Source organism: Phalacrocorax aristotelis, chromosome 1 (genome assembly GCF_949628215.1).
Source record: "Phalacrocorax aristotelis chromosome 1, bGulAri2.1, whole genome shotgun sequence".
Lineage (NCBI taxonomy): Eukaryota > Metazoa > Chordata > Aves > Suliformes > Phalacrocoracidae > Phalacrocorax > Phalacrocorax aristotelis.
The window spans coordinates 65,569,724-65,590,237 of record NC_134276.1 but is presented as its reverse complement, the minus strand read 5'-3'; the positions used below and the strand labels follow the sequence as shown (position 1 = coordinate 65,590,237).

General features: G+C 42.6%; 1 protein-coding gene across 2 annotated transcripts in view; it reads right to left on the bottom strand.

Annotated features, from left to right (window-relative positions):
* COL4A2 (collagen type IV alpha 2 chain) overlaps positions 1-20,514 on the bottom strand; it is a 149,359-nt gene that overhangs the window by 1,943 nt on the left and 126,902 nt on the right. For both annotated transcript variants that reach the window (XM_075090759.1, XM_075090769.1), the window contains exons 30-47: positions 18,373-18,534; positions 17,617-17,787; positions 16,342-16,485; positions 14,976-15,101; positions 14,437-14,618; positions 13,534-13,597; positions 13,072-13,146; positions 12,354-12,461; positions 11,306-11,413; positions 9,953-10,024; positions 9,519-9,644; positions 7,993-8,109; positions 6,218-6,379; positions 5,983-6,081; positions 5,136-5,282; positions 4,406-4,522; positions 3,388-3,579; positions 2,746-3,032 (exon numbers count right to left, since the gene is read on the bottom strand). In XM_075090759.1, the coding sequence (XP_074946860.1) occupies positions 2,746-3,032; positions 3,388-3,579; positions 4,406-4,522; positions 5,136-5,282; positions 5,983-6,081; positions 6,218-6,379; positions 7,993-8,109; positions 9,519-9,644; positions 9,953-10,024; positions 11,306-11,413; positions 12,354-12,461; positions 13,072-13,146; positions 13,534-13,597; positions 14,437-14,618; positions 14,976-15,101; positions 16,342-16,485; positions 17,617-17,787; positions 18,373-18,534 (2,459 nt within the window). The remainder of the gene's footprint in view (positions 1-2,745; positions 3,033-3,387; positions 3,580-4,405; positions 4,523-5,135; positions 5,283-5,982; positions 6,082-6,217; positions 6,380-7,992; positions 8,110-9,518; positions 9,645-9,952; positions 10,025-11,305; positions 11,414-12,353; positions 12,462-13,071; positions 13,147-13,533; positions 13,598-14,436; positions 14,619-14,975; positions 15,102-16,341; positions 16,486-17,616; positions 17,788-18,372; positions 18,535-20,514) is intronic.

The following is a 20,514-nucleotide window of genomic DNA, read 5'->3' as shown; positions in this document are numbered from 1 at the left end:
CATATGTTGATGCCACTTTAAAATCTTCTGACGCACATTATTTTCTATAGTTAGGATTTTCACTGTTGGAAGTCTTAGAACTGCAGAATCCTTTAGGTGGGAAGGGCCCACTGGAGGTCACTTCAGCCAGTCCCTGCCCAAAGCATGGCTGACTCCAAAGATGCCCTCGATCGCTCCAGGGCACTGTTGAGTTGTTAATACCTCCAAGGATGGAGTTTCCACAGCCTCTCTGGGCAACCTGTTCCTCTCTTTGATTACCCTCGCTGAGAAGAACTTTCCACTACAGATCTAACCTGAATTTCCCTAATTATGAAGTCTGTCTTACTCTGCATCACACATGAGGAGCACTGTGGAAACAAAATCAGCTTCTATACAAGTAACTAGTTCCCTCTACGGCATATTCTTTCACAGCAAATTACATCAAAATCATGCATCTTTACACCACTTGACTGTTACCTTTGACACCTACTGTGGTACCAAACCGAATGTTACTTTTCTTCTGTCAACAAAACAGTCAGCTCCTGTCCCTTTAAGAGTTGTACAGCTGCATTTTTAAGTGAAGCCATTTAATTTTCCATTAAAAACTGAAGCAATTTGCAATATAAAAGAAAGCAGCTGGAAAATAAAGTTGCTAAATAGTTTTGTAATGCCCTATATGTTTGCCTGCCTATGTTTTAATAAACACCGTACTATAAAAGTGCAAGCTGTAACTGGCTTGGTTTATGCTGTGAGAGGCCCACTGTGCTCGTATAAACGAGTAACAGAAGTGGCCACCTTTTAACAGAGTAAAAGGTGTCTGATCTCTGGCTGGTGTTACACGTTGCTGAGGTTTAGATAGTTGTTTTTAAAACTAGCAACTCCTGCACCTCAAAGTCCCCCACCCAAACCTCAGAGCTGTAGCCTACCAGCTGTCTTACACATTTGCAAGGTTTGCTAAGCTACGAAGTTCAGGAGCAAAACCATTCTAGCATCCCTCTACAAGAACAAAGTTGGTAAAAAGCAACATAAACTGTTATAGCTTTGAGGCCTTTGCAGTTGGAGCCGGAAAGCGGTTCGTAAAAACTGCACGTGCTATCTGAGGCCTGGCTTGGGAGCAGACCCACTTGGCAACCTCAGGACAAACACTGGCATTCCGATGCTCAGTGTACAAGCTCCAGCTCTATGCCTATAATACTATTTCTTGTATTGGCCACAGGCTTTTCTCCTTCTGCAACACGTATGCCACTCTATAGGATGCATGATAGCGGAGTGCCCTTGCTACATGAAATCTTACTGACTTCTACGGCTCTTTGGGCAGGAGTCCATGATGAGTCCCTTCATGACTGTACCTTACTCAGGAGAAGGAGGTGACAAATCTAAGCCAAGGAAGTAAACCGATATGCACTCTGAGCTAACCACAAGTGTGCTGTACTTCTTATATAGTTGCTTGAGAAGCAAAAATGTGTACACCAAACACTTCATCTGCTCTGAACGCTAGCTGGAAAAATGTGGATTCTTCTCACTGTGTGCTCCTTGGTGCTGGCAGACTGTTCTGGCAAAAGGTTCTTGCTAAGGTGACAACTTTGCTCTTAACAATGGTCAGTGTTAACACAGGGCTTTGCAAACATTTAATTAATCCGTGGAATTCTTGTGATGTAGCTATGAAATTGGTATCAAGGCTTTTTATAGAAACAAAAGAAAGGTCAAACATAGGGCTGGTCAAAAATTTGACCCGCCCTCTCAAAACTTTACGTTTTTTTCCCCTGTAACTAAATGAAAAGTATCAGATTTCCCTTTACCTTATTTCCTGAAAAAATTAAGTTTTTTGCTTTTGACAAACAAATGGTTTGCAGGTAAGCGTGACTATTGTTCTGCCATGACATTTTCTGCCAGAGAAATCTTATTTTTCTCCTCCAACCTTGTTCACTTCAGCATCCAGTTGAGTCTTTAATAGTTAACAACATGGGCATACTGTTGCAGGTATTTGACTCTCGTGTACTAACACATTCTAGCTGTTCTTTACCACGTTAAGCCCTCCAGTGCTTACATGATCCCTCTGTACAGTCTTGCAAGAAAAGCACGTCGGGCCCTTCGGTAGCTCTTCCACTGCACATCTAACGCTAAGCTTTTCTGTAACATCCCATTTCCTAACTATAAGATTGCAAGATCTAAGAGATCGTATAACACATGGGATATACAGCTCAGCTCTTGTTGCCATTAGAGATGAAACACTCAAGTTTAATTTTAACGACAGGAGGCTGCCTCTCTTTCCAGAGTAGGTGAAACACTTTGGTTTCCAAATTTTTGACCAAACATCAATGATTTTAAGTTCCCAAAAGACAGGGAAAAGTTTTTGGTTTTTTTTTTTTGTTTTTTTTTTTTTCCTTCCTCCAGATCAGGTTCTTAATAGTGATGTACTCCCAATCTTTAGCTGTGAAAATGCTTTGTGGGCTACTGTCGCACCTCAGTGCAATTTTATTTGCGAATCCACAGCTGTCCCTGTGTTCTGCTCCAAAGCACTACTACTTTGGTCATAAAGTAAGGACTCCAGATGCTAGTCTGACAAGAGGTAATTTTCTCTGCAATTCACAGAAATTTTGTTTCTCCTCTTCTGCCTCCTAGAAATCAGTTTTGTAGTTCTCTGGTTCCCCAGTATGATACATTATTTTGGTGTTGCTGGATCTGAAACAGAGCAGCCTTCCTAGTATCTAAGACTCAAACTTAAAACCCAGTGCCACGTGAAATGTGACACTGGAGAACAAATACCATAAGGAAGGAATATCCGATCCACAAACTGCGCCAGCCTTCAGGGCAGTGAGGAATAGAAGCTTCTTGGCTATGGACAGCAATTGCCACAGCTGGGGCCTCACAAACCGAGCAGCGACTGATATATGGCCTAATGTCTTCTTCTGCCACAGGCATCATTGGAAGAGGTGCTGTAGTTGAGAGCCAGTAGGATTTATCATTTCGATTTGCATAATAACAAATATCCCCAGGGTTACAGTACAGGAATGGCATAGTACTAAAACGAGACAAACATGAGCCGGCCAGCCCTGTTGGAAAAGAAAAGAAAAACCAAAAGAAATTATGGCAATCATTCTCACAGAAGACAGTGAATGTTTTAAGTTTCCTGCTCCTTCCCAAGCCCTTCCCAAGCATGTGTCAGTAAAACCCTGCGGTCTGGAATGTTTCACTAGCTTTACAGTCCCCTTGAACAACACTAATGACTTGCAGGATTTTTCTCAGGGGCACTCTATGCAGTCATACAGTTCTTATCGTCTCATTTTGGTGTTTCCTAAGCCTGTCTGCTGAAGTCCTAGCTTTCTCTAGGTCTTTTTTTTTTTTTTTTAGGTTCTTTTCAGCCAGAGAGATGGCATCGTGGCTGCCGCGAGCAATACCTGCACCTACCTAGATCCTGGTTGTGTGCTTTCTCTTGTCCTTCAAAGTACAGTAGGCTGTATCCACTCCAGAGTTTGTTCATGCCAACTGGGCACATTGGCTCTTGATCGGACTGGCTGTGTTTCACCAGCAGGTAGCCCATGCTAACGCTGCGACCCGGCATGCCTGGCAGCCCAGGGCTACCGGGGCGTCCTGGTTGACCTTAGAGGGAAGGAAATAACACAACTTAGTCTGTGCTCCCACAAATGCTCTGATGCTAATTGATGTTCCAGCTAAGCTGTTGATGAACAAAGCTAAATTGCACGACGCCTCTTCGCATGGTAAGCTATTGTTAGAAGAGCTGCAGTTCTACAATTATAGCAGTTGCTTTTGAAGTAGATTGGTGCTGGATCAGGCTCCCTGGTTTCTGAGATGATCACTATCAGAGCCAGGGAAAGTCATGTATAAAGTTCTGACGAATTTGAGTATACTTTGTACAATACAGATGATCATATTTTTCCTTTAAAATGCTTTCTTAGTTCAAGATCAACCAATGGTTTTTTAATTGCTTGCATTTGCTTCATATGGTTAAAACTATGCTCTGCAAATACCTTCTTCTCTGTATGCTTAGCTAATTAAGATAGTAATCATGCCACTCTCTGATTTGGTAAGGACACAGGTATTTCTTTTACAAATGCAGTCCCTTAAATCTTATCTATCCAAATATCACCTACCCTATCATTCATTTCCATGAATATAACTGTTAGTAAAACACTAGGCTGAAATACTTAAGAGAAAACCAATGTAAGAATACACTAAGATCAAAACAAACTCGCTCACATGAGTGGACTGACATCTACATCTGTCAAAACTTATTCCCAAAAATACTGCTTTAAAATAACTCTCTTAAAAGTTAGTTGTCCCTTGTGAAGAAGCTGTGAAGACAGAAACTCCCTCTCTCCTCCCCACCCAATGATGTAGTAACTACAGAACAATTTATGGCACTGAAACAGGAAAGAGGGAAGAAGTGCTGTGTAACATCTCTTACCTTCAAATCCCACTGGACCCTGAAACCCTGCTCCTCCTTGTTCACCTCTGGATCCAGGAGGAGCTGGAATGCCACCTCTGCCCTGGAGTCCTGGCTCTCCAGGCGAGCCTCTGAAACCTTGCACCAACAATGGTTATAAGCACAGTGACTGCAGAGATATCAACACGCTACCCACTTTGTTAACATGTGCTCTACTTGCACGTGTTTGATCCTATCTGCCAGGTTTACTGATTTACACTAAAGGTAAGATCCTGTGGTTCTTGCTTAGGCAAAGAGCACCAACTCCATTGGAAAAGGTTGCTGGGATCAAGACTACCTGAGCCCCACAACCCTAAGCTTACTCTTGCTATCACAACACATCTCTGATGAGGCTAGTAGCAAGAGGCGCATTGCATCGGGTCCACATGTCACTAATACTACATTCCCTGGGTCGATAGCATGCCCACAAAGATGTGCATATTTCCACCAAAATCGTTCGGTCTTGATTTAAAAGTGAGATCCATATCTGATGTTGCTTTGACTACTGAGTGCTGTTGAAGTTTTCTCCTGTTTTGCTCAGGTTCTGAATGCTAGGAGGAGGAGGAAAGCCAAGCCCTAGCTTTGAAAGACCAAAATTTAACTCTCCTTTCTGACTTACAAAATTTAAAGTAGAAGAGGGCCAAAGCAGTGCTCTGGTGGCCTCACTCTGCTAAGGAGAACCGAGCTTTCACTCTGACTGTGTGATTCCTACCTGGATCACCTGGTGGACCCTGAGGTCCCATATCTCCTGGGCTTCCTTGAGGTCCTATATTTCCACGGGGACCTGGTGAACCTTGGTCAGCAACCAGGGTTGGAGGAACAGGGGGCAGCCCAGGAGAGCCTGGAGGGCCCTGAAAGCCTGTGATTAGAAGAAAGATGAGATAGTTTGGTTAAAAAAAACCCCTGCATTTTCCTTAATGTGCTTTCACCCACAGATATGTTGCTGTTACTTGGCTGCATATGTGAGAGAGGGACTGTGGTCTGCAACTCACCACCTTGGGTATAGCAGCTATATTTATTATACTGGGGGAATGTGTGTGAGTATGGGGATTGTCTTCTCTTGGACAGCACACAGATGAGAAGGAAATGAATGATCTACTGCTTCCTCATTTATGACGCAGGAAGGTGGGAAGCTCCCCCCAAACAGCCAACAGCTCGCTGAGGTGCAGCATCAACTTGTGGTGGGCTTTGGGAGACACAAATACATGATGGTATAGATGGAGTGAAGGATTTAAAAGATTTTTCTAACATCTTATTCTAATTTCTAATATGTCTATTCTGGAGGATTAGTTTAGATCAGGAATTCTTTTTATTTAACTGTGAAAGTGGCTCTGATTTTGGAGTTGGCACCTCATGCAAAAAGTTGATGACCCATGTTAAATTCAGGCATCTGTCCAATGGAATTTGCCAGGGGTCACACAAAGTCATGCAGCTGGAGAGGACTCCGGAGGTCATCTAGCCCAACCTCCTGCTCAAAGCAGGGCCAGTTCGATCAGCTCTGTGGAGCTGCAGACTGAGTAGTTTAGAAAGGAGTCATGCATCTAACTGCACTTACTCACCAGTTACTCCTCTGTCCCCCTTGGGTCCAACAGGTCCCAAATCACCTGGAAATCCTACTGTGCCCATAAAGCCGATGACACCTGGTTCACCCTTACGACCTTTAATGCAAAATGACAGGTGGCATTATTGCATTTCAACACAGATCAAATGAGTGCAAAAGACATGTTATTAAAGCTGCTGTAGCATAGGAGGGTCCCCTGCCCCTAGCAGGGGATCAGCATTTCCCATCCTTACCTTTTGGTCCCAGGTACCCAGGAACACCAGGTCTCCCTGGTGGTCCAGGATCACCTCTACTTCCTTTTGGGCCAATTTGTCCACTCAGGCCTGGTTGTCCACTTTCTCCTTTGCTTCCTGGCGGAGCTGGTACTCCAGGCTGCCCCTGTAGTCCTGGATAGCCTGTTTAGAGCACATATAGGTTGTAATCTGTTTATACTTAAGACCTGGGCACAAGGGAAAATAACAGTACTATCTGATTGTATCCTATCAGGTTTTATTTCCTTAATTTAAGCGGGGAGCTAATGCTAGGCTCCCCAATAGACTTATTCAGCACTCCTGCTCCTCCTCTCAGGCTGGTGTACCCTTCTGCTGCAGTGGCAGAGGAATCAGAGCATGAAGCTCCCGCAAAGCACAGTGTCATCTCAAGCAAGATTTCAGCAGAAGTGGGATGCCCGCTGAGACACAGTCTTCCATGAGCTATTCCTTCCCCAGCAAATGCCCCACTTCACTAGGTGCCTCCCTGTTCATCCTAAATTCTCCAAGTAACTAGAGAGAAATCAGAGAACAGCGAGTACCTGACTCAGTGCCAGGTGGTAAATAAGCCAAGGACTTACCGTTGCATGTATCTTAGTACTTCAGTTGAACATCTGGATACAAATAACTACTTCATTCTGTCTTGGGAATTATGGGAACAGCTTCTTTTTCCAGAATCATGTATTGCCTGAAGCTAAACCTTCAAAGAGAAACCTGGCAGGTTCCTCTTCAGTTACCTCTGCTGCCTAAGAAAACATTTGCACCTTGTTTCTAAGGAGAGAGGGACTTACTAACTAGGGTTCTGAGTGGGGCACGTCTCGTGCTGCCTGTTGAAGTTGGATCACATGTGGATACAAATGCAAGATCCACGTGACAAAGTAAGAGCAAGCCATGCCTGTCTTACCATTTTGGCTGGGAGATGGTGTTTCTTTTCCCACTCTCCTGACTGCTTCTATTTTTATTTTTTAATCCAATGACTGCCTGGGGAGTGGGAATCAGTATGCAGGCTAACTAACGTTCTCTCTCTGTTTGGAAATCTAGGTATTTTGTTGGTTTTCAGATGGTTTGCCTGTTGTAATAGTTTGCTGAGCTTACGTAAAAATTCCTGTGCATCATATAAAGATGCTAGTGGGACACCTGCAACTCCTGCTGCAAGCTCTTCACAGCAGCACTACGATTTGAAATGACTGTGCAGTCCAATAAGCAACAGGTATATCAGCCTCTAAACATAGAGAGACACAGAGTAGCTCTGTCATACATGTGAGAGAGGCAGGCTCACAGCATGGGCTTTTCGAGAGAAGAGCTAATGCTTCCCTATGTAACGTAGTTTGCATGGCATTTTCACATAGGAAAATTCTGTAAATGATTAAGAAAATATTCCATAGACTTGCAAGTCTGCCACAGACCCCAGATTTTAAAGGAGTAAATTAGCATAATGCTTCTGAAAGTTAAGAGAATTCTGGATGATTAAATCTGTTATTTGCATGAAAATCAAACCCTTTCATCAGGACAACCTGGAGGAATGCCCTTTTGCTTTCAAGACGTCTGTCCCTATTATCTTATGTACCATTAGTTCTGTCCAACAATTATTCATGCACGTTGGTGTTGTGCTTAATAGGGATATTTCACCGAATCAAGACAGAAATAACAATGACTGCTGTTGCTAATCCAGTACTTAATCTTCTGTTGCTGTCTGAGGGCACAACCTTGTACTTAATCAATCTTTTATTGTTGGCTGAGGAGAACAAGGCATGAATTACCTGGCACTCCGTCTAGACCTGGGGAGCCTTTATCGCCAGGATATCCTGATATATTTGAAAACCCAGGAGGCCCTGGAAAGCCTTCCTCCCCAGGAATGCCAAAGGGCCCTTGGACTCCTGAAAGGAAGAGAAGAAATAATCAGTACTGCAAGGAAAATGCACAACTGCAATTATAAGGACTTACCTTAGACTAAGTATAAAGAATGGGCTTTTCAAAATGGAAAACACCTGCAGTTCCCACTGATTTTTGTTTTCTTTTTTCAGATGACGCTGTGGAGGTTTTTCTTAAAAGAACCAAATACTAGTTCTGTGCCAAACCTCTCTGTATAGCTAATTACATCTCACTGTGTGGAATGGTAATAATCTTGTGCCTGCCAGGTAAAATATTATTTCAAGATAGGAAGTACACAAATATCCTAGGTACACTGAAGCAGACAAGAAAGCAGCTTTGTTCTTCTACGTTCTGCGGAGTCAGGGGTCACAGACACTTAAGCTTTTTTGGGGTCATTTAAAACCAAAAGTTTGAATCCACAAAGTTCTCTCTAGATGAAAAGTGTCAAATGGCCAAAAATGTGGCGCACCAATGACAGATTATTCTTTTAAGTAGATTCAAGTTGTCAGGAATCCACAAACCCCACTTTGTTTACTCATTAAAAAAAAATATTCTGACAAACAAATATGGGTGAGATAAGTGAAATAGCTGTTTCCTCCAGGACTTGATAATAAATCTCTGAATGTTGTTTGAGATGGCACAGCATGTTAGTAACAACAATGCACAACACAAAAGAATAGGAATGAGCCATTGAACCAAGTAGGCGAAGGCAGTAAGGTTTTATATCTATGCCAGTCCTTAATCCTTCCAGAGCTAAAATGTTGGAAAACTTTTTAAAAACCTTCTGTAATTAGTTGATTCATCCATAACATTAGACTGGTGGCTTCTTGATGGGAGGAGAACTGGTGTTGAACCATACTGAGATAAGTGCAGCCCGATACAAGAAGGTGGGTTTGAGCTGGAAGGCTGTACGCTTACATTGCGCGGGGGGGTGATGGTACCAGTAAAGCACTGTGAATGGGAAGAGAACCGGCGCGATCAGCGGGACAATCACACCTTGATGGACAGTGAGGCTTTCAGAAGAAAGATAAACATTGATGGATTTGCAACAAAAAGAAACAAAGAAAAGCTATAGCTTTTGTGTAACTGGAGCCTCATTAAAAATATTTTGGGAGCTGATGGCTGAGAGTAGCTTCTGGCATTTACAGTGTGCTGAGCTCAATGGGTGCTACAAGATGCTGCTACCATGGGGAGGGACGCAGGCTGTCTCAGAGGTGCTGGCTTGTCCATCATTGGGCAATACACACCGCTGTTTCTGAGCAAGGGCTGGCTGAGCTGCAGCACTGACTCCAAACAGTGACCTTCGCCACATCGGGAGCTCTCCTGCGCAACTCTAGGCTATACTGCGTTTTGTGGCACCTATAACACCCACAGCTGAAACAAATACGTAGGTCACATTATCCATAATACAAACCTGGAACACCTCTGTCTCCCTTCTGACCCGGAGGTCCTTGGCTGCCTTCCACTCTGCTCGGCTCTCCCGCTTCCCCTTTGTCACCCACTGCACCAGGGAAACCTGCAGAGCCGTAGCCGTCTGGACCTGTTGTGGAGTTGTTCAAAATTAAGAGGACAGCTGAAGTGGTTCTGCATGTTACAATGTACCAGAATGCTAACCTACAGGTACAGAGCATGTGGATTTACTAAATCATGAGTCTCATTGTAAAAAATAGCTCATAACTGGAAAAAAGGCCTTGAGGCTTTAACTTTATAAGACGAAAGAAATGATGATCTGAAGCTGTTTTCTAATCCATCTGTGTGGCAGCACATAGTGTATGAGGTCTCGCCAACCAAACTTGCAGCCAACACAATGTTGTGCTTATGAACAGGCAGAATAAGAGTCTCACTTACCTGGTGATCCTTGTATGCCCTTAGTGCCTGGTAAGCCATGCAGTCCACTGATTCCTCTTAAGCCAGGCAAGCCTGTTTTAAAATTACATGAATGATTATCATAATAGTTTCTATGAGTCTGTATATATTCCTAGGCAAAAAATTCAACTGCTTGAATAAATACTATTCTGTGTTAAAATCTTGTGTATTATATGCAAATTAATTCACTACAATAAGCTGCTTATGAAATACACCACACCATGGTTTTGTGATTGGCAAATTTTGTTATTATCCAATAAACTCACTTGGAGATTTTTTTTTAATATCTCTGATCCGTCTGGTAGCATGCCATTAGTTCCAGTCTCACTGCCACAATTTTGTTAATAACCATTTAGTTTTCAAAAATCCTCAAACCAAGACAATTATGGCATAATTGTAGGCTCTAAATGTGATTATAATTAAGCTCTCTTCAGGAGAAATTCACTCTGTGTCATTTAAAAAAACCAACAAAACCCTAACAAAATGTCTAATAGCTGCTGCCGCTGCTGTTACAGGTAAACTTTATCCCATCGATTTGTACCTGTCAAAGTGTTAAGCATGAATTTAAAGCTAGGCAGGAATCTCTAGTCAATGGCCAGAGCTCTGGAGGACAATTCAACCTCCACAAAAATAAGTGTTTGCCTCTCTCTTCGCTGTCTATAAAGGCAGCCTCATAACTGTATTAGCTTAGATTTGACACAGATTCAGATAGATGAATCTTACTAAAACCAGGGCAATTCCTGGCTGTATTGTAGAAAAAAAAAACAGCTTACTTAATATATTAAGGAATTAGGTGGCAACCAATGAGATTCTGTATCCTGTGATACAAACAGCTTAATTTTAAACTATCACTTGTATTTGGATAGCAGAATTCTGTCTGAGCCATAAGTCATTTATCCTTTAAACCCGACATTGGATCAGTCGCAGTTTTTGATGATGATGTAGGACAAGTATATTGTTTGCTATTTAATGCCATATTATAACATTCTAATACTGTAGATCATTACTCTTGCTGCATTTTAAATAATTTTTTGTTTTTTATTCCCAGCTGTCGTGAAAAATGAAAACGTCTCCTCAAAACTGCTTTCCTGGTTGAGGGAGGTCATCAGCAGCTAAAGTGAGCTCAGTAGACACCAGTCCTTCAGAAGCCATAAATCAGAAAGCAATCACGTGGGTCTTCGTTAACGCACCTGGACTTCATGAGGAATAAACGTTTACTAGAGGGAACTCTGCCACTTTGAACTGCAAAAAGCTCCCTTTTTTCTTCTTCACCCCAAAGGAACCAGAGCAAGTGCTCATGCTGAAATGACCGAATAGCTGAAGCTGTATGAATACCTGCTCGTCCTGGTAAGCCAGGCCAGCCGGGAGTTCCCTTTTCACCTTGAAATCCAGGTGTCCCGGGGCTTCCTTGCTGCCCTGGGGGGCCGACCAGCCCTGGCAAACCTGCGTGACAACAATGAATCATTGCTCATGAGTGACCTTAAAACCAATAGTCCAAAACATGGACTTATGCCACCTTCATTCTCCCAGGTAGAAAAATGAAGGCCTAATGTCATTGTATGACACTGCACCGCTCACCCAAGTGGAAGAAAACTAAGCAGGGCAAATGGAAGAGAGGCAGGGTATAACAGAACGATTCATTACAAACTTCAGGCTTCTGACAACCTCAGAAATACAGAGGGCTCTTCCTATTAAAATGATAATTGTATTTCTATCACCAGTTACAATAAGTAATTTCATTTAGGCACACCTCAGTTTCCCCCTGTGCATCTGTTTTGCCTTTCTGACTGGAATGCTGATTGGACAAGGACTGTTTCCCAGGGAGGTACCTACCGAAACTCCTCCAGTCATATAATTACATGAGAAATGTGGAGCAACTGTTCTAAAAGAGCATTTTTGTGATCCTCCTGCAATAAGACCTGTTCTTAAGCCCTGAGTATGTGATCCAGCGAGAGCTGAACCTGACTTCAGTTCTCCAGTACTCTTGTACAGTCAGCCAGCGAGCCTGGCTCAAAGGCTCCTGAGTAACTGGGTCCTGGGCGTTATTGACTTCATTTCTGGCAGAAAAGAGCATTGAAAAGCCCACCTCCTTGCAGTACTGAGACAGCATTAGAATACCTGAGTATGCCAGCAATACAACACTATGACTGGAAAGATGGTCCTTATAAAAAAGGTAAAACTGGAATGAAGCAAAGTTAGGCTTTCAAAATTTCCTCTTAATAAGTTCTGCTATGAGCTCCACATCCTTTTCACTGCTCTTTACCAACTTATAGAATGATCAACATATTAAAAAACTTATTGACTTTGTTTGGAGGGAAAAGAGATCTTTTTCTTTCTCTTCTTAAACAGCTACATTCCTGGAGTGTTAAAAAGAACATTTTACCTTTCTGTCCCACAGAGCCAGGGACACCCTGTGTGCCCTTGGGGCCTTCAATGCCAGGGAAGCCAGGATCGCCGCCTTCGCCTTTTTGTCCTGTGCCTCCTCTTGTGCCTGGAAACCCACAAAACCAGTATATTCTTTTAATAATCTCTGTGTGACCCTAAACTAACAAGCATAATGTGAAGCTGGCTACTGAATGGGTCCTGGTCTTGCCACATTCTGCTAGTCAGGGTGCTTGCATGATCTGGGAGAATAAATAGTTGTCTACAGCATGCTGGCCAAGCCATCATTAAATTTGTTCTTAAAAGTACTCCCCAAACTATGTGGAATATGATGCTGATGTTCAAGTGTGCTGCACGTGCAAGGAAATTCTAATACATTACCTAACCAACCCAAACCAAAATCAACCTGACCCTGCTAGCCCATATTCTGTAATCATGGCCTGGTAGTGCTTCTTTTGCCATCAATGGCAAAAAATGATATAGAAATCTTTACTGCAGCTGCATGTGCTTGATGTTTACTGCTATGACTGTACTTTCAGTTGAAGAGGTGAACGTAGCACATATTTGTTTCAATAAAACAAAACCGAACCTCTTCAGGAGCTGTCATGAGAGCACAGGCTCAACAGCCGTCAAAAGCCCATGGTAAGCTCCTGCTCTCTCCCTCTGTGGACTTCAGTATATGAAAAGTAATACATCCAGAACAATTGTGAAATTAATACCTGTTAAGCCTGGCACACCAACTTCCCCTTTAAGGCCTGGCATTCCCGGTAAGTCTATAGTTTCACCCTGCTCGCCTATTTAAAGCAAAAATGAACACATGAGTGGTAAGGTTTTAATTTAAACAGTATTTCCTGTTGTTTCAAAGGAATTGCAACTTCCGAGGCAACATTTAGTAACTATTATCTTCCTAAATAAAAGAAGAATAAGTTAAAGAAAGAAAAAAACAAAGTCTCTAGAACAGCTGCCCTCCCTGCCATGAATGGATTTATCCATGGACAGTATGTGTTGCATGAAATTAAAAGTATTAACCTTTTCACAGCCTCCTATGTCTACAATATAATTCTGTAAGATTGTACAAAGACTCTTTAAGACTGAAGACCCTCTAAGACTCTTCAGAACTTAATATTGAACATTTGATGGGGACGAATACAAAGAGTGCTCACATAAGAGAACAAACTCACCTGTTTCACCATGTGAGCCAGGAGTACCAAAATGGCCTGAAATTCCTGGAATACCCTTTTCTCCCTATCATGTGATTGAAAACAGATATCAGTTAATGAGGATGAGGATTTAGTCAACGTTCCAAGCAGCACAATTTGGAGATACTGAAAAGATGCTACGAAATTCACCATTTTTGAGTTTCTGTTGCAGTTTATAATTTATAGAGTCATTTGGTTGAAGTCAGTTAAACCAAACCAGTACAAACTAAGTTATGTTTGCAAAGACTTAAATTTGAAATTGAGAACATCCTATTACACATATATGGTAGTAAGTCCTGCAGTCCTTGGACAGGAAGAAGTCCTACTGAAATCTAAGGGCAAAGCTACCTGAGAAAGGACCGTAGTTCTTGGCTCTCTTAAATAAATGGTGTCTGTAAGTCTACTTGTATGAGTTTATTTCTTTGAGTGTAACTTATTTGGCAGCCAAAGTGAATCACAGAAAATTACCCTCAGGAGCCGAGATTCTTAGACTCTTCTACTGTTAGATGAGTGACAGTGAGTAATTTTTGGCAGCGCTACCATCAGTCCTGGGAGAAGGGGAAGAGTAAGCCCAGTGCTGAGAATAATTTTTACCAACACTATGGCAACAGGACCAAGGAGGTAGAAGGAAATGCCTGGATCCTCATTGGCAAAAAAAGCTGGCACATGAAATTTGGATGTCTCCCAATGAGAAAAGAAAGGACTCTGCTTAATGAATGTTTGAGGGATCAAGCAAAATTATTTGATCTGTTTATTCAATTTTTATTGCATTTTTATCTTTGCACTGTAGCTGTTCAGCACAATTTCAAGGGGTGAACACCAATCCCTAGAGAAGCTGAAGGCCAGCACAAGGACACTCTTATTCCCTCATGGACATGAACTCACCCTGCCGCCTGTGCTGCCAGGGAAGCCTCTGATGCCAGGAGAGCCGGCTGGACCAGGATACCCTTTCAGACCTGTCAGCCCTTTCGCGCCAATGTCCCCTTTCGCACCGGCCACATAGCTGGGATGTCCAGGGGACCCTGGAGTTCCTGTCTTTCCAGGAATGCCTGGCATTCCCTTGCTACCTGCAGGCAGGGAAGAAGGAAAATAAAGAAGGCTTAGAACTACTAAAGCTGAGAAGGCTGACATGCAGTTGCTTCTGTGTAAGTTTTCCGGTTAGTGGCCGTCTCGAAACATGGCACCATGGTGCACCGGTACAAAAAAGCAGCACACACAAGCGACATGACATAACCCTACAAAGCTTTCCTCGGGGGTGCCTCTGTGAAACACAGCCAGGAGCTCAGTTTTTGCTGTCAGAGACTTTGCTGGAGGGGCTGTAGTGCAGTGGTACGATGAGTGGGGAATATTTAATATGGTAACTCGGAAAAGACACTGATCAATAGTCCTGAATGTGCTTGCTTTGGTTTGCTGTGACCACTGACCTTTTACGCCAAAGAATCCCTTCGTGCCCCTTTCTCCGACATCTCCTTTTTCACCTTTAACTTCCAACATCAGGCTGGGCTTGATCTTTGGGGGTTCTCCTGGGGGGCCTTGATCCCCACGGTCACCTAAAGGGTAAAAAACCTGACCATGTAACAAAAAGCTAGTCAGCAGCACTGTGTTGGAAAAAGCGAACAGAAGAGTGAATTTAGCAAGAAGGGATTAATAGAAAATCTTGCACAAGCTATGGAAAATCCACTTGCATAAAAAGTTACTGGTGTCACTATAATGTGTCAGCATTACAGTCAAGCATAAGAAAACATGAAAACTGAATTAAACTTTTGTACACACAGTCCTGGGGAGCTGGACCTAGACTCCTCTGTGATAGATAATTTACCTCTCCGCAGATCAGTTAGGTATCATGTGTTTATAAAACAAAAAGCACCGGAGAAAGCACAAGCACAGAGAAGTAGCTTAGTTCCAGTGAAAGCAAAACTGAGAGTCAAAAACTCTTGGGCGAAAGAAAATGTTACCAGTTATTCTGTTCCTTTTCTGCATTTGAAGTCTATTGGTGACATCAGTAAATAATATCCCAAAGAAAGGACCTAAATAGACTGTATGACTGCTTTTAGTTCTTTGTGGGATGCAGAGACAGGCCAGCCACCCAGACTTGCCTCCTATGATCATGCACTGTCTGATACTTCTTCACCAAGATGTATATTTGCACTTTTCTTTGCAGGGCTGTTTTCACACCTTCCATTTGCTCAGACCTCCCCTGATTTACTGGGAGCACTGTTTTGCTATCTTTGTACTGCAGACTGGTTTTTCTGAAGTACCTGTCTCAGGGTCCCTAGAAAGAACATTCTAGCCTTGTGATAAAGTGTGGATTTAAAGATAATTGCATATAAAGCAAAAAGGACTCAGTTACAGTTTTTGTTTCACTGATGATGATATCAACTGATACATTTCCGACTTTTAACTGCTTAATTGCCTGGTTTTCTGAATATTTCAGTGCTTTTACAGTGCAACAGGAGCAAAATCTGAATCTTTTCCCCCAAACACCTTATGCTTCCTGGAAGAAGGCTCTGTTGTGTTCTGTACATGCCCAGAGGTACCACTATCTGAGTTCAGCTGAATCACAAGATGTCTGTCTCCAACCTTAAATGTGTAAAGACTCACAAAGAAGTAACCTTTCCCTGAGCCTAAAATCCAGGCCTCTCAGCTAGAGGCCCATGTGTGAAATAGGGGGAGGAATGTCTGAGCTAAATTTACCATGTGAAAAATGTGTCGTCTTTGTCTTTGTGTCCTTGTAAAATAGTTCTCCAGATGTGAAAAGCAAACACACTGGAACCACCCATAAGCCAATACCTTTAAAGCCGCGTGTGCCCTGTGTTCCTTTATCGCCCTGAGCCCCGATCAGGCCAAATTCTCCTTTGAGTCCCTTGATGCCTGGTCTTCCCTTTAGGCCCGGCATGCCTTTGAAACCATCAATGCCAGGTGAACCTCTTGAGCCTTTAAGAAAGAAGAGGAAGAGAACTGTTACCTCATTCAGATTTCTGCAAAGTAAATGTGAACCAGTGACTAAAACACTATGAAAACTTCAGTGCAGCAGTACCTATTTTTAGGTGCCTTGATGCCTAGGGCAACCTGCAGCTCTAGATCAGGCACCCAAGCTCTCTGAGAGGTAAAGAAGAGCAGGGGTACGCTGAAGTGCCTCAACTGGCCAAGAGGAGACGTTGTGGAGATGAGCAAAACTTAAGCGTCTTCTTCTGAAAGATCAGTCCGACCCCCTCCTACAGATAAGCTAGAGAAAGGTATCTAGTTCCATGCAAGGTTTTTTAGCCAGCCCATTCTTCTACATGTAGAGATACAAATCGTGGGTCTAGGACTGGCTGGCCCTTTCTCACCAAAAATTCCCATAAATCCCTTTTCTAAACAAGAGGACACTGTTTTACATGGGTCATGCTAACAAACAGATCTTCATTCCTCTCAAATGACAGCTGATCAGTACTCCAGAGCTGTCCTAGAGAAAGAGTCCTGCCTTTCCAACTGACGAAATTGCCACATGCATTTTTAGGCATTCACCCTTGCTTTGTGTTTAACTTAGCTTCACATGGAGTTGAATCCTGTGGAAACTCCCTGTGTGATGCAGAGAGCTTGCATTACACATAGTCTTTTCATGGCTAACAAGTGAGAATCTCAGCGTCTCTTTATGTAAGATTAGTATCCTGGTAAAAGTCAACATCAAGGTCTTGTGTCTGGCATTGCTCAGTGCACAACTGCCAGCTTCAAAAACTTTAAAGAAAAGCTGTGGGGAAGCACCTCTTTAATTTCACTGGAGCCAGTGGGATGGGAACAAAGAAAAGACTTTTGGAGAGAGAAAAGAGTAAATACTGTATATTTTTAAAAGGAGAAATGAAACAGCCATTGCCCTTCTAAATAGGGCTGCACATCACAAGCTAGCATTTTGCCAAGCACAATGCAGGGGAAAAGAGACAGTGACTTTGGAATATATTAGGCATATGACTCCAATTCTTCTGTTTTCAAAACAGGTAGCCCAGCAGAGAACGTGTCCTGTTCATCTCAGCACAGAACAGCTTTAAACAACGTTGTTTTATTTCAAAGCAGCTGCCCAGAACTCACCTTTATCTCCTGGAAAGCCATCCATTCCCCTTACGCCAGGGGGACCACTCACGCCAGGTATACCTTGTAATCCTGGGTAACCTGTTTCACCTTTGTCACCAGCCAGACCTTTCAGGCCCACGGGGCCAGGAAAACCTTGCTCACCATCTTCTCCTCTAGCACCAGGTGGACCTGCCAAGTGAACATGTGAACAGGGAGATTAAAAAGCATTTGGACATACATGATGACTTCATACAAGGTAGCTTAAGAGGGAGAAAACTGCTATCCTACCAGCTTCATGTTGAGGGGAAAAAATTAGGGGTTTTTTTCAACAAAGAACTGCAGACATTATTATAGAGACAAAGCAGCTCATCAATGCAAACCAGTCTCGCGACCAGCTTGGTTCTGTACCCACTCCCAACAGGATCTTCCCCTCCTCTTTAATTTAAGAATTAGATCCCTTTTCCGTAAGACTACTCCCATTTGGTAGCTTCCTTCTCCCAGTCTGCCACCAAGCTCTGACCTGGCTTGGTAGGTGGCTACAGCAGGAAAAGCAACAGCTCTGGAGTGAGGACCATCATCGCCCCTACTTCCCCCCTGTGATACCAACACAACTTACAATCACAGTGTCTGCACTATTGCTGTCATTTCCCTGGCTGGGAATTAAAGCACGGCATGTGCCACAACCCCAAGCTTAACTTTCCACTGTGGAAGCCATACAATTGCCCTGCCACAGAAAAGCGGCAGGAGTGCCACAGGACAGCAATACTTCCTCACCAATAGGTCCTTGAGAGCCAGGCCTGCCGTCTGGCCCAAGGGTTCCTGGTGGCCCTGGGAATCCACGCGTTCCTGGTGTTCCCGGCAATCCCATCAAACCGGGGAGACCTTGCGGCCCTGGATCTCCTTTGGGTCCTGGCAAACCTGGGTTACCATCCACTCCTAAAATACCATAATCATCCATTAGAGAACATAAATATCTAGAGAGCTTATTATTACATACCACTTTTGTATATACACTAGTCTTTCAGAGTATGCTTTTTCCCCTGAAAATTCAGCGAGAACAGGAAAAGGAAATTAAAAGACTGCTCAATAGTTTTAAAATAATTGACCTAACCGGTACTGATCTCAATACTTGCATCAGAAAGGTTGACTGGCCCTTTCAAATGAATGGAAACAATTTGGCACCAGAAGAGCAGGTCTCTTCCACTTTTAATGCAATAGTTCTGTAATTCCTGATCTCTCTATCACATACATCTTTGTAAGAATGGAATCAAGCAGCTGACGAAACCACTGAAATAATGCTCTGTATCTTTTCTAAAATGTGACAGGCAGGAATGGGAACGTTTACGGCAGATGGTGGGTTCTCGTTTGTGTTACTGGTCAGAAATTTTCAACTAAGGTCATTACAAGGCATTGTTATAAGAGTCATACAAATTCCTAAGCAAAAAGGCCCTGATTCTACATGACTTAATGCACTGGGTGAAAATTTATGTCTCTACGATCTAAGAGCAAAGGGGGTGTCAAGATTTAAAAGGTAATGCCCGCTTTGCTTTCAGATTGTTGAAGCAGCAGCGTGCAAGACCTCAAAAGTACATGGCACTTAAAGTCCAGGCCAAGTGGATCTGCTTGTCTTTATTCAGGTTTTACATCAGTGTAGGTCCATTGGCTTGACTGTAGTTAAGTGTGCTTTATAACTGAGGTCACACTGGGTGAGTTTTCTCAATAACAGAACACAGGCTTTAGCTCTCTGTTCCGAGGGGCTAGTAGTTTAAGTGGCATAGATGATACAAAGGAATCACTAGCTGCTTCATATAAAAGTAAAAAAGAATATGACTTATACAAAAATTCACATGATTTTTTTGGAGCCATTCTGTCAGAACTGTAAAATAAATCAACAACAGACAAACTAGTAATGCTTTTTCGTTTCACTGTACTTATTTTGTTATTACTGAAAACTTAGTTCTACAGAAATGCTTAGAAAGAAGGCACAAAGTTGCACATTTTGTTTTCCCTTTTAAATCCAGATTTTACCTTGATTTTCTTCCCCTTTTCAGAGGTGTTAGTGATGTTTTCTGCCTTTTCTCAAACTTTCCATGTGCCACAGAGCTGCCTTCATCCCCTCCCTTCACTCTGGGGCTCTACTGAAGGTGAAAACAGCTCTCCTCACTTCAAATAACTTGCGTAAGATGATGCTCATCTTTTCTTTTTTTCATTTGTATTGAAAATCATGAGAAGAATCTCCAAAACAGGTTCCTGTGTTATACCTCCTTGCCTTGAGCTAGTCAAATAATTACTACTCCTTTCTCACTTCCACAAAGGGCAAGGAGGTAATCAGTAGTCCTAAATTTAACTATGTGTCCAAATGCTGTTGAAACTGTGTAGCAGGGCGTGCTTAATTCCCACACCTGCTTTTGAAAGAGAACTGAGGGACGGAGTCAGATTTTGCAGAGATACTGTGGTTTTCTCTGTTTTCTATAGGGAGTTTAGCATGTTTTTTAAGCTCTGTGAAATAATGAAATAAAATGAACACCCTTAAGTTATTCAGAAGTATATAATGTTATCTTTTTTTTTTGTTCTGAGTGCCCAAATACTGACCAGGTAAAATGGCTTATTAACATTTACTAAACACTGTGTCCTCCTAGTTAAAATTTACAAATTCTGCACTAGTGCAATGTGCTATTCTACAAATCCACGTATTAGCCAAACATCATCTGGCGTGGGAAACAACCTCAGTATTATGCAGTATGTAAGTGAAAAGTCAGGATAATAACCACATCACCATTCCCTTAACTACAGTGGGTAATATTAACAGTACATCCGAACACAACGAAGATGGGCAAAATCTGGTTCTCTGGTATCCTATTGTAGCTGATTTCATGTAGTGCAATGTGAAGGAGCGCTGGTCATAAGCAATTGATC